General features: G+C 42.5%; 1 protein-coding gene and 1 pseudogene across 2 annotated transcripts; one reads left to right on the top strand and one right to left on the bottom strand.

Annotated features, from left to right (window-relative positions):
• Positions 1 to 5358: 5358 nt before the first annotated feature.
• Positions 5359 to 7181, top strand: LOC147447581 (7-deoxyloganetin glucosyltransferase-like; annotated as a pseudogene). Its single transcript, XR_015189728.1, has 2 exons — positions 5359 to 5859; positions 6007 to 7181. The product of XR_015189728.1 is annotated as a 7-deoxyloganetin glucosyltransferase-like (transcript).
• A 2403-nt stretch (positions 7182 to 9584) lies between these two features.
• On the bottom strand, positions 9585 to 10495 carry LOC147447580 (uncharacterized). Its single transcript, XM_086524361.1, has 3 exons — positions 10325 to 10495; positions 9795 to 10007; positions 9585 to 9677 (listed from the first exon to the last, which is right to left on the bottom strand). Exons 1-3 carry the CDS (start codon positions 10493 to 10495, stop codon positions 9585 to 9587), a joined length of 477 nt encoding a protein of 158 aa, XP_086380487.1.
• Between the last annotated feature and the right edge of the window lie 3833 nt (positions 10496 to 14328).

Below are 14328 nucleotides of genomic sequence, written 5' to 3'. Positions count from 1 at the left end.
TGTTTGTGTTTATATGCATGTGTATGTGTATTTGCATGCGTGTTAACTTGTGCGTGTGTATGCATGTGTGTGTGTGTGTATGAGTGTGTAAAAATCAAGAAACATAACAAGAAAATTTACATTGTGGAATTGAAGAGCTTGTTGGGAGAGGGTATGAGAGTATAGATGGAAGAGAAGAGATGGTGGAGAGTAAAAGAGTAGGTAGCAAGGGTGTAAGAGCTCAAGGTTGTGAGGTTCTTGCTTTCGGCTTCTGTGAAGAAGACGATGAAATTTGAAAATTAGGGTTTTGAACTTCGCGGGGCACGCGGGTGCCCCTATTTATAAAAAAATTTGAAAACCTTTTTCCGCGCCTATTACCACGAACACTACCGCAAACATTACCGCAACTATTACCGCACCTATTACCACGCTGCAATTTCGGTGCAACCAGAGAGAAGGCCACATTCTGACATTATGACCTTTGATTTCCAATATCTTTTAATTTGGTACTATGTTTTTGATGAAATGTATATAAAATGAAATGATTCCTAGTACTTTGAAAATGACATTGCTACCTAAAAGTTTTGATTACCATGCATGTTAAATTCTTTTTTAACTTTTTGCTAATATTTTATTTTTTGCTGATATTTTATTAACCTTTTTTTTGTAATTTGATTTTAATTAGTGTATGTAATTTATTGATGTAGGTTGCTTGGGATGATTTTGGCCCGTCCACCACTGAACTGGATAGATCATGGTGGTTGGCCGAGCGATTACCATGTCCATGCGTGCGGTGCAAATGCACCATTTCTCGCCTTCGACGGATATGATTGAGTCATGTAGAAGATTATGGACTATGGGATGATCCTCGCAAGCGTGCACAGATGGAAACAAACGATTCGCGAATTGTAGCGGCTATTGACATCACCCCTCATTGGCGTGTGGTTGGTGGAGGAGGGGAGAGGAGGGTGGAAGAGCGCATGCGCCAGGAATCCATTAGAGAGGGAGGAAGCACATCAAATCATCCAACTGCTGCTCCCTCTACGAGTGACCACATCCCATCTCCTTATGTGGATACAGAAGACGACCATTTGCATAGAATGGTTGAGGATCTCCTTGCACGAGAGGAGGAGCATGAACCAGAGTGTGCATGCGAAGAAGCTTCCGAAAGAACGAGGAGTGAGCTACTTGATTCGGCACACACTGCACTATATGAGAGATGCTCCTACTCCATTTTAAGGGCATCTCTCGAAGTCCTTAACCTTCAAGAGATGTTTGGATAGAGCAATGCAAGTGTCGACGCACTTTTGAGGTATGTATACAGATTGTGAAGGATGCTTGTGGAATGCATAAATTAGCTTTTAATGTACTTTCTTCTTGTGATAGGTTGCTAGGAAAGATGCTGCCAACTGGAAATCACATGCCAAAGAATAGACAAAAAGCACGTGAAGTGGTGACAGGATAAAAGGATGGATTATCATCGCATTCATGCTTGCGTGCATGATTGTGTGCTCTTTCGTAATGAGCATTCCGATTGTGACACATGTCCATTGTGCGGGGAGCCTCGGTTCAAAGAAGGAATGCAGAGAAACATAATTCCACGTAAAGTTTTGAGGCATTTTCCACTCATCCCTCGCATCCAACACATGTTTAGATCGATGGGTACGAGCGAGCTTTTGAGTTGGCATGCAAAAAATCACTCCATAGATGGTATTATGAGAGTGCTAGTTGACTCACCAGCGTGGACGCACATAGAGGACACATGGCCAGAGTTCAGGGATGAGCCTTGCCACTTGAGGATTGGGTTAGCTAGTGATGGAGTGAATCCATTTGGGCACCGCTCTACTTCGTGGAGCACTTGGCCGGTGGTGGTTGTGAACTACAATATTTCTCCTTGGGAGGCAACAAAAAAGGGAAACATTTAACTATCACTTCTCATTCCAGGAAAGCACAAGGTAAAAAACATGGATGTATATCTACAGCCTCTTATTGAAGAGCTTCAAGATCTATGGAGAGACATAGATATCATTGACATTTCACGGCCACCACGAGACCGCAAAGCCGTCATCAAGTGCATCCTCATGTGGACCACGCATGATTACCCAAGATTTGGAGAGGTATTTGGTAAGTATGCACATGTTAAGTGTACTCTTTGATTTAGATTTATCATCTCATGTGTAACGTTTGTTTACCTCTTGGCAGGACTGTCAACATCTGGACATAGTGCGTGTCCAACTTGTGGCCTTCCCTTGTGACAGAGAGACCTCCTCTTCTTGGGAAGGTGATCTATCCCAACAACCATCGCTTCCTGCCTCTTTCACATCGTAGATATGCTCCCCCTATCAATGGAGTAAAGCCATTCCATTGGAACATGGCTGATTGGGTGAAGCATTGGGAGGCGCATCACCGTACCTCACCCCCTCCCAATGGCCTACCAAGGGGTATGTCGAGGTACTCTATCTTCTTGTCGCTCCCCTACTGGGCTTCATTGAAAATTCAGCACTTGTTGGACCCTATGCATGTGTTCAAAAATGTTGGGCAAGCTATATGGGATCACATAATTGGCAAGAAGGATTCATTGGGTGCTAGGGAAGATTTAAGAGCCATGAGACGTCTCCCCCCTTCAGCCAAGCCCTGCATGGGGGAGCGGGGAAAGATGATTCTCCCAAAAGCACCGTGGATACTGTCAAAGGCAGACCAAGAGTGGACAAAGCAAGTTATGGCCTCCATCCGAACTCCAACGGGATATATGCGGTCACTCAAAGGTGCTTTCACAAAAACCAAAAAGGGTGCTCCACTCAATTATATGGATTGAAATCCCATGATTGGCATAAAATTCTTTAGGCAAGAGTAGAATAGTTTGTGGTGTCTATGTGTCCTTATATATAAGTTGACATTCACTAAGATGTTTTATTGTTTGTAGTTTGTACTTCCCATAACTATTAGTGGTTATGGAGACACTAAGGTAAAGGCTGCAATATTCAAAGTGGGTGAGATTGTGAGGTAATGGTTTTTTTTTCAAGTACTATATCATGTTGTGCCATGTACAATGGAATTTTTTTTCATGTACTATATTATTTGTGCCTTGTAGATTTGTGAGCTCCAAGGAGATAGAAGTGGAAGCCATACCCGTAGCCCATCAACTAGCAGTAAAGGTAGTGTGTGCTATTGAGGATGCATTCCCACGTACAATCCTTGTTAGCCAAGTACACCTATTGCTTCACCTTGTTGAGGAGATTTCCATTTGTGGGGTGGTTCACTCTAGATGGATGTTCTTCTTGGAGATATTGTTGAAGACTTTAAAGGATTTTGTTAGATTGAGGTCACAACCGGAGGTATGTAAAATTAGTACAATATAGATAGCATTTATACGCTATGGAGTTACTAATAAAAAAATATGGTTTTAATGTTTTCAGGCGAGCATGGCAGAAGGTTGGGTGGTGCAAGAGGCATGTGTGTATGTCTCACAGTATCTCATCTCACAGGATCCATCATTGCCTCGTCTGTGGAGTGAGGAAGAGGATTCTAGGAAGCACTCAACCATTCTTAGTGGAAAAGGCTCACTCTTGGTCATGGATAGAGAGTTTCATGCCATAGTCAACAAATACTATTTACTCAATGCCACTATCATGACCAAATGGGTCAATATGTACTTGGAAGCCCGCGCAGCTAGAGAAAGGGCTAGAGATGCATGGAAGAGGTCGCATGGAGGTAGACGTGCACCTCCTGTTCCTAAAGAGCTTGCAAAATATTTTGATTTGATTCAACTAGAGTGGATCCATAATGTCTTGACCAATGCCAAAGCACAAGGAGAACAAATAAGCCATAAAGAATGGGAGTATGCGCGAGGATGTTTGCGCAAGGTGAGTGTGTACATGTTATGTATGCATGTATGCAAATCACTTTATGAAATGCGATGTAACCTCTTATGCATTGTGATTGTAGGGTCTCACTTTCAACTCCATTTGGTCCGAAGGCCGGCATTTCTGCACCCGCAAGATAGATGAGCGTCGGACCACTAACGATTGTGGCGTGATGGGAAACCTTGACACAACAACAGATGAGGTCAGATATTTTGGTACTATGGAGAGAATAATCAAGTGGATTTTAGATCTTTTCACAAATTCCTCTTTGAGTGCCGATGGTTTGCGAGTGAGGTCAAAAGACATGAAAATGGGCTCATTATGGTGGATTCCACCCAATTCCATCGGGGAAAAACTGACAACTTGGTGTATCCTAGTAGTTACGAGCAAGTAATTTAGGCTATGTGCAATCAACTTAAATTAAAAATTTAATATATGTATATTAACTTATTGTTTGTGTGTGACGTACAGGTTTTTTATGTGCCATGTATATATCAAAGAAGACTTTGGTATGTCATTCCAGTCACGCCGCAAGGTAGATCTATCTTTGTAGAGACGGACATTGAGCCAGTAATTGATCCCATCATACCATCACCACAAGATGCAGAGGAAGATGTAGTTGAAGTTGAAGAAGGTCAGCCAAGTCTTGCAACTAGTCATCTTGAGGAGGAGGAAGAGAGAGAAAGCGATGATGATTCCACAGGAGGTGATGGAAAGGAGGAAGAATCTCTAAATTTGTTTATTGATTTGAATACTATGGGTCTAAATATGGACCATAGTGCTTGTAGAGATCTTATACAAGATGAGAATTAATAAAACTCTCCATTCTTTTTTTTGGGTGTAGTATATGATTAATTCGTAAATGTTTTGTTATGTGCACTTATGAATAGTATTTGTAATGGTTTTGTTGTGAGTATTATGATTTATGTAGAGAATTTTTAGAGTGAAAGAGAGATTAAGTGAACTGAGCATTCTGGAGAGTGTAGGAGTTGTAGTTTGTGAATACATTTGAATTGTATTTGATTTAAATGGTAACCCTCAACAACCTGCAGATGCCCGTAGAGCAGATGTACAGTGAAGATGAATTGCTGAACTGTGCGTAACTGCACCATCGTGTGACCATAGGCAAGGAAGAGTTACCCATCGGGGATAGCTATGCCTCGTATGATCACAGCCTTATGAAATAGAAGAAGTGGGTATGGGTAACACTTGACTTGATTTAAGGGCCCTCCAAAGGCGTCTTTAGAGGGTCTATGGGAAAGTACTCTTAGTAGCGCTAGAAGATGCGCAAAATCTTATTCCATCAACACCAGTGCTCGAAATTTTTTTTTTTCCCAAAAACTTGGCAAACCTACATAAGTGGAACAATAGAGGTAAACTAACAAAATTCGAAGGTTTTTACACCAAATTACACTAATTTTTTCATAATTTTGTAGGTTTTCCCACCTTCAAATATAAAATTTAGAGGTAAATTTCAAAATTTGTAGGTGGGATTACACTAAACCTAGGTTTTTTTCGAGCACGGCACCCACGCGGGGATAAAGCTTCGGTCCCTTCCTGAGCCTCACCCAGTCGTGGGGGAGAATCGAACACACATGATAGTGGTGCTGCCGTTTGCGCAGCAGGGCCACATCAACCCTCTGATGCAGCTAAGCAGGAAGCTGGCCAGCAGGGGCGCAGAGGTAACGTTTGTGGTGTCGGCAAGAAAAGCCGAGGCAGGGGCTCTTCCAAATCTGAAGGTGATAGGGGTGCCTGACAACCTGCTCCCAAGGCTCCAGCTTCAGGGACTCTCTGGATTCTATGATCAACATGGAGGCCTCCTTCGCCGACCTTCTCCGGCGCCTGCACGATCAGGTGTCCGCCCTCGTCTATGATGCCTTCATGACTTGGGCGCCCGCCATCGCCTACTCTCTCTCTATTCCCTGCGTCTGCTTCCTCACCAGCAACGCCGACGTGGGCGCCCTTTTTTACCATGTTCCCTCCCTCATCCGTGCAGGGGTGTCACCCTTTCGCAAAGGTTCGCTTCTCTCTCTCTCTCTCTCTCTCTCTCTCTCTCTCTCTCATACATACACACGCACGTGTATCTAGATTCAATGGCTATGGAGATTAGGACTCTCTCTCTCTCTCTCTCTCTCTCTCTCTCTCATATAACCCCCTTTTGCAGATGGTGACAATGATACTCCGCTGTCGCAGCACTCTGTGAAGGGCATAGCCGGCGCACAAGAGTTGTTACCAGAAGAGTTCCCCATGTCTTTTACCTTCAATGCTACACATTTCCGCTTCAGATTTGCGTCAAACATAGCCGAGAAGCTCCATGATGCGTCTGCTATCATCATTAATACCTTTGAAGAGCTCGAGTCAGATGCCATAGCTGCCTTGAAAGTCCACAAGCCAGTGTTCGCGGTTGGCCCTCTCGTCCTGCTCAGCTCGTGCGGCCGCCCATCTCGCTTGGATGTTAATTACTGGCCAGTTGAGGATGACCATTGTTTGCAATGGCTGGACTCCCACCCTCCCTCCAGTGTCATCTATGTCTCCTTTGGTAGTGTTGCCTTCCTTTCTCTCCTCCATTTTCAGGAGCTTGCATTGGGCTTGGAGGCCAGTGAACAGCCCTTTCTGTGGGTTGTCTGTCCGGACTCCGTCGTCGATGCCCGCTTGAAAGTGCTCTTCCAAATGGCTTCAGAGAGAGGACAAAAGACAGGGGCTTGATCATCACTTGGGGACCTCAGCTCCAAATACTATCACACCCCTCCATAGCTGGTTTCTTCACGCATGGCGGTTGGAACTCCATTCTTGAGAACATGGCGCTGGGTAGTGTGCCGATGATATGCTGGCCTCATGTCGCGGAACAACGCCTCAATCGTCGTCTGATGGTGGAACATTGGAACATTGGCATGGGGTTGCAACACAGTGCAGATGGCAGTGTTGCCAAAGAAGAGATTGCTAGAGTGGTTGGTGACTTGTTCCATGGCAAACAAGCGGAATGCTTCAAACAAGGTGGGTGACATGGCCAAAGCAGCTGTTGTAGAGGAGGGCTCTTCACAGAAGAACTTTGAGGCTCTGTATAATCTTCTGTGTTCTTGACTTTGGAATAGTGTAAAGATATAGTGTCAATTCTTTGGAATAGGTGCACGCTATTGCTCACGTCCATGTCACCCACTGCCCTTGTCTTGCCCTTTTCCTTTCCTTGTTAAACAAGGTGAGGAGGCATGAAGGCCTCCTAAGGTAAGGGGAGATGACGGATAGTAAGTTTAAATATGTGCCGACAATCACATCGAATTTTTATTGTGTTTTAATATAAAATTACATTATCCATTAGGGGGTACCAGCTGTTTAAAAATGATAAGTTCTTTTAATTATCTTACAAAGATTCTTTAATTTAGACTTTTTTATTGTTAGTGTTGCCAACAACGACTGTAGTTTTCTCTCTCTCTCTCTCTCTCTCTCCCTCCCTCGTGTATGCACCAACCTATAGACAACATGTGTCTGCGTCTCTCTTCTCTTCTTTCTTGTTGTCCCCGGTCTGCATCGTTTCATTGTTTCAGTCCCCCTCCCTCTCTCTCTCTCTCTCTCTCTCTCTCTCACACACACACACACACACACACACACACACACACACACACATGTCATTCTTACTCTTCTTAATTGTCTTTTCTGCAAGTGAACTCGTGTGGCTTTGATCAACCTATTCATGTAAAACATTTGAAAGTTTGGTAAAACAAGAAGAAACACCATATCAATCATAACCACTAGAACTTAAAATGTGCTTACATTCTCCATTAACATATCCTTGAACCTAGAAGGAGTCTTTAAAGGCCTAGAGAACCTTGTTGTAGGTAATTTCTATTCAAAATTATGTAAGAATAGTTAGCACATTCAATACTCTTTAGAATAGAGTGGGCTACAATAACCATTATTGTCTATTTTTTCATAAACAAATATATGTAAAGCATAAGGTGAAGCCCACACCCCATGTACCTTGGGACTAGTCAAATGGTTGTTTGTTAGGTCATCAAAAATCTACAAATTAACAAATAAAGGAGCAAGTAAAAATGTGATACATAGAGATAATAACAAACTTAAACCATTTTGCATAAGCTTTGAAATGAGTGGATAAATTATACCTTTCTCTTTTTAGAGGCATTTTGATTTGTAGAGCCATGCCCATCAAATGCATAAAAAGAGATGCAAAAGCATTTAGCCTAAGAGCTCATAAGATGTGATATCTTTCTCTTAGATTCACCTAAGATATCCTAATTCTCAAAATCATTCTTAGATATACCCTCATCTTGTTGATACTTGCAAACTTTATTTCCTTTTCCCTTTGATAAGGATATTCACAAGGCTGCAGCACATAGAGGATCCACACATTTCAAACAATGGAGTGGTAATGTATCCCATAAAGCATCACAATTCCAAAAGCAATGAAGAAACAATGACACTTAAAAAGAAAAAAATTATTCATACCCTTGTGTTTGCATTCTCTAACCCCAACACAATTTTGTCCTCGTAGTCCATTGTAACATGGGTGGAAGTAAATTCATCCAAGCTTGTCTCATGCTACACATTTGCCAAGAAAATATTAGCAATTAGAAGATCTCATTAGGTATGTTAAAGCTTTTAGATCTAATACTTACTACAAGTAATTTAAAATTTGCCACTCATCACATAACTTGGCTTTTTCACCTTTGCATTTGTGACTTCTTCCACTCCAACAACAACTCTATTGTACTTTGTTGGCATTACATGGGGCTTTTTCACCTCATCCAATGTGGCTTTTTCCACCTCAAGGATAGTTCCATTGTGTAAAGGGATGCTATAGAAGCTAGTTTGAAGCCCCTTGTCCTAAAATTGGTAATTAGATCAATTCAAAAACCCACCATAAAAAAAAATTGGGTCATTCAAACTAAGATTACCTTTGAAGGTCATACCAATGGATTTAAACCTCCCAACCCCATGAGCATGTCACTTTTGGGAGGATTGAGTTCATAGGTGCACATCGAAGTTTCACACATGTAGTCACCATGAGTCTTTGCCTACATCATAACAAAACATAGCATGTAGAAGTTAGTGTCATGCTTAAACCAAGAGTGATGTAGCTAACAATGTTTTAAATGTGGCCCACCTCTTGTTTTGATCTCGTGTCTCAAGCATGACCATGTCATCCTCCATTTCCATGTCATCGCAATCAATGTCTATGCAAAGACTTTTTCTAATTTCTCCATTCTATTTTACACCATGTTAATATGACCATTATAAAAATAAACAAAGTAATCCCATGAACATATTTTGTACTCTGGCTATCCTTATAGTGTTATGACTACCATGGTAACTAGTCTATTTTGTGCTATGATGCTACAATCCTCAAGCTTTGTACCAAGTGTTCATGTGAACAGAAAGGGGGGAGAGAGAGAGAGAGAGAGAGAGAGAGAGAGAGAGAGAGAGAGAGCATACACACAAGATAGCTATGACATTGTGAAAGACAAAAGTGAACAAAAAAAGGTATTCATGTCCACAAATGCACATAATGGTTATCATACCATTGTATTAACACTCCCATTTGGTGGCTCAAGAATGTAGTAATCCTCCACAAAAGTCTCCATAAAAGGGTGTTCTCCATCTTCATTTACATGATTATCATTTGATGATAATCTTGTGGGATTGACATAGACGGAGTCCTTTGGGTAAGCAAGTGTCAAGTTAATAAACTAGAAAATAGTATGGGCATGGTAATATTCATTGCATTTATACCTGATGAATGAATGATTCTTCAAAAGGACATCTCTCACCGCAAGCTTGTGCATCACCATGCTTAATGTTTGAGGAACTCGTGAAGGTCTTTTGTCGACAGAACATGAAAGAAAAATGACCAAAAGCCAACTCACAAATTAAAAAATACTGGAAACACACACACACATACAACTCATAGAATTAAAAGAGATTCATAATGTATACCTTGGGAGGATCCTCCAAGTGAAGAGCACTCTTCATGAATTGGAGCATGGAGGTACCCTTGAGTGCTTCCATGGAGAAATCGTGTGAGGGATAGCACCGTTGTCTCCTTGTATCAATAGTAAGTGGGGTAAGCAAAGAGGGACCGCCCCCTATATTTGCCAATTGAGAATTCTTCTTTGGATTTCTTTGTGCATGTCTCCATTCTAGGACCTTGTCATACACGTCTTTGACTCTCCAATCGAGCTTTACATCTTTTGAAAATACTAGAGTTTTCAGGTCATGCATGTTTTCCTTGATGAATTCCGTCAAATTGTTTGCGGTTGATGGATCTTTTCGCTAATTAATTTGTGTGAATGCATCCTTCCCTAAATTCCCAAAACCTTCCTGGAACCACCCTCTAATTTTGTTCATGCTTTTATTGTAAGAAAAGTGTTGTTTGTCCCAACATATTTTTAGAAAAGCTTTTCCTACAAGAGGATAGTTATTTTTCACCATGGATGGATAAAAAACATGTTCATGCGTTATTGGATTGGAACCGCATCTGGATGAAGATGCTTCATCTCATGCAACATGAGTAGGCTATGGTTTCCATTTTTGAGTGGATGTTGAATAACCCTTGGAGGCTCTCTCCTAATGTTTGATTCATGTGTGCGTGAACGAGGATTGTCATTAAGGACATGCTTGCTCCATCCTACAAGCATGTGGCGGTGGGAGAAGCTTGTCATTCCAAGCTCTATCCAACCTTCCGATGTCATGTACAAGAGCGCTTTTCCATTCATGCCACTTGATGACACCGCTTGAGAGTACTCCCTTATCGCACAAAACTCCTCGACAAAAGCTACTACTCTCCGATTATCCCACAATGCAATAGTTCCAATGCTCTGATCGGTGCTACACATTTAAAAAAAATCGTAAAGTATAAATGTTTGCTGGCTCTCTAGTCTCTCTCTCTCTCTCTCTCTCTCTCTCTCTCTCTCTCTACATATAAAAAATTGCTTACGTTCCTACACATTTCTTGTTTATCAACGTTGTCATGTCCTCTGATGTGGTTGATCTAATTTGCAAGTATTTTCTCTTTCCCGTCGTGTACGATCCTCGATTTCAGCTTTAAGAGAAAGCAAAGCAAGGGTGCTAGTGTAGGGCAGGGAGTAGTGGCCTTCAAGAGCAAACTATGCAGGCAATAGTGCAAGACATGAGGAGTAGTGCTCACACACACACACACATGCACACACACACACACACACACACACACACACACACACACAGTAGTGTGCACTCTTGAGAGAGAGAGGGAGGGCGTAATAGCCTGCTTAATGAAAATCATAACAGAGCTGCCCCAGACTTACATCAGACCACGATATTTGCACACTAGCTGGGGGAGCTACTAGGCCACGAGAGAGAGAGAGAGAGAGAGAGAGAGAGAGAGAGAGAGAGAGAGAGAGAGAGAGAGAGAGAGAGATCAGTTTCGGGGCGAGACTTATATGTCTCCAAGTTGGCTCAAGCTCTCGTAATTAGTGACTAGTTATTTTCTCGGTAGAGAGAGAGAGAGAGAGAGAGAGAGAGAGAGAGAGAGAGAGAGAGAGAGAGAGAGAGAGAGAGGGGGGGGGGGGGGAGAGAGATCCTGCTTCATGAGCCAACTCTGCATGCTAGTCCCAACATCGTCTAGTACGTGATGTGTAAAGGGAGGTGCGGACTCTCCTTCATTAATCGCGGTGCTTAGAGAGAGAGAGAGAGAGAGAGAGAGAGAGAGAGAGAGAGAGAGAGAGAGAGAGAGAGAGAGAGAGAGAGAGAGAGAGAGAGAGAGAGAGAGAGAGAGAGAGAGAGAGAGAGACAGAGAGGGAGAGAGAGGTTTGGGGTCTGAGCCAAGGCCTTTGTCCAAGAGAAGGAAGGCCAAGAACAAGGAGGCTTTGCACAGTGCGTAGGTACATAATATTCATGTCAGGGGAGATTAGCAGCGTTGCAGCGGCCCGTGGATGTCAGAGTACAACATTGGCAATGGGCATCGTTCGAGCATCACTTTCTTTGGCTGGTTGCCGAGAAAACCCGATGAGTGAGACGCATATCACAGTGCCTGCCATGCAGTACAACAGGCATGTAGTACAAGAATTTAAGGTTAATCTTGCGGGAAACCGAGAGAGAGGAGGCGCTCGCCGGTGCGACCTCCAAATATTCAAACTGAAATTTTTTTAAGTTGAAATGTGTAACGGGCCCAGTTTTTGGGGAAAATCATTGGGAAAATCCAACCATACTAAACTCTGTTCCTTTATTTTTTCAAGAGGAAATTCTAGAAATTAGGTTTTTTATTTTGGATGTTAACACTATTTTTGTCTGTTTCGGGGCAGAATTCCTCCTTTTCCCCTTGGCCTCGATCGACAATTTTGAATTTGAAAACGGCACAATATTAAGTTGAGACACGTTTTTCCCGAACACTGGTAGCACCATTAATTGGAATCCAACAAGGATAAGAAACACTGTCGCATACGGCCGAGGAGAGAGAGAGAGAGAGAGAGAGAGAGAGAGAGAGAGAGAGAGAGAGAGAGAGAGAGAGAGAGAGAGAGAGAGAGAGAGAGAGAGAGAGAGAGAGAGAGAGAGAGAGAGAGAGAGAGAGAGAGAGAGAGAGAGAGAGATGAAATGTATGTGACATGAGCAAAGGGCCTAGAAGACCTATGAGATGTACATCATCATGATCATATGATCCATATATTGACATGCAAAAAACTAAATAAAATACCAAACAACTAAACAAACAATGAAATCACACAAAGTCTCTTATAGCCCTATGTGTCGTTCTTCAATCAATCTCCTCCTCTTTGAGGAACCTGGTAGGGATGGCTCTATGTATCTTGATGATTGCGTGAGATCCATTGATGTAACATACAATAGCACATATTGGCTATCACAAAATGATGAGTTGTGGAAAAGTCCTTGGTCATTATCATGGAGGGAGGTAATCTAATCTGGAGACGCAGCCCCTCTCGAAACAAACAGTGGAAGCGGTCTCATATCTCATAATACGTTGGGCGTCTACAAATGTAATGCTCCTCTGGCCTTGGCTTTACGTGGCTTACATGACACATCCTCTTAATTATCTGGGGACATAACATCATGATTGGCTATGCAAAGGTAGGCTAATCATGAGCAGATATTGGCTATCACAAAAATGATGAGATGATGCATCTGCAATTATTCATGATTCAAAGTGTCGCGTCTAGCAATTATTCTAGCAAAGTACGCATGCTTTCCTACCCTTATATTTTTCAACATCTTGATATTATAGATCCCGCGCCTCTGCAAGCAATACTATCTAGGTATTATCACCATGACGTGCTTGTTGCACTGCATAGATGCATGAGGCATATTCTACACTAATCTTGTGGTTCCCTCATATTCTCTTCAACTTCTTAGTGTTAAGTATGGAGCTTGATTTACCCTTGTAATATTCTGTGGTAAAAGCGCACATTTGTAAGGCCCCCATTATGAGGAGAAGCCATCCTGCGTGAAGGAAAATCACTCGCCGGAAACCAAAATTTTCACGGCCAAAAATCAGGGGCAACTTTAGGGGAATATTCCTTTTCGCCGGAATATTATGGCCGGACGGCGGCGGCCGGAAAGTGGTTGGAAAACAACCGTCGGTTGGCCGGTGGTCGGAAGTCAATGGCCGGTGGCCGAATTCAAAAGCGAACTTGTCTTCTCAAGGGCGGCCACACATGGGCAGATTGGAGAGTCCGATTTGGACTTATCTACACAATGGCGGCTACACATGGCTGCCTCTTGTGAGAGACGGAGCCCTTTTGGCCTATAAAAGGAGGCCATTTCTACACACATTTCATAGTGTGAAGTTGATGCAACAAGGTGAGTGCGAGGTGGTGAGAGTGAAGCAAGGCGGGAGCTCCATTAAGTGTATAATCCCTTTGTAAACTACTTCTTGTTTTGAATTACTAAAGCCATTGAGTGGCTGCTTTCCCGTGGACGTAGCCCACATTGGGTGAACCACGTATATCGTGTGTACTCTCTCTCTCTCTCTCTCTCTCTCTCTCTCTCTCTCTCTCTCCTCTACAATCTCGTGTATGTAAATCCGTCTCTCTCCATTAAGTAATCTACTCAATTATCTATTTATCTACGTCTTATTTCCTAACACTTAGTATTCTTGCTATGATACGACTTGTGGAAAAGTCCTTGGTGATTATCATAGAGGGAGGTAATCAAATCTAGAGATGTAACCCCCCTCGAAACAAACAGTGGAAGCGGTTTCATATCTCATAATATATACGTTGGGCAGCTACAAATGTAATGCTCCTTTGGCCTTGTCTTTATGTGGCTTAGATGACACATCCTCTTTATTACCTGGGGACATAACATCATGATTGGCTATGCAAAGGTAGGCTAATCATGAGCAGATATTGGCTATCACAAGAATGATGAGATGATGCGTCTGCAATTATCATGATTCAAAGTGACGCATCTAGAAATTATTCTAGCAATGTACGCATGCGTTCCTAGCCTCCCACCCTCATATTTTTCCACGTCTTGATAT

Source organism: Adiantum capillus-veneris, chromosome 11, assembly GCF_014529385.1.
Source record: "Adiantum capillus-veneris isolate H3 chromosome 11, ASM1452938v2, whole genome shotgun sequence".
Lineage (NCBI taxonomy): Eukaryota > Viridiplantae > Streptophyta > Polypodiopsida > Polypodiales > Pteridaceae > Adiantum > Adiantum capillus-veneris.
This window is presented reverse-complemented; position numbering and strand designations above follow the sequence as displayed.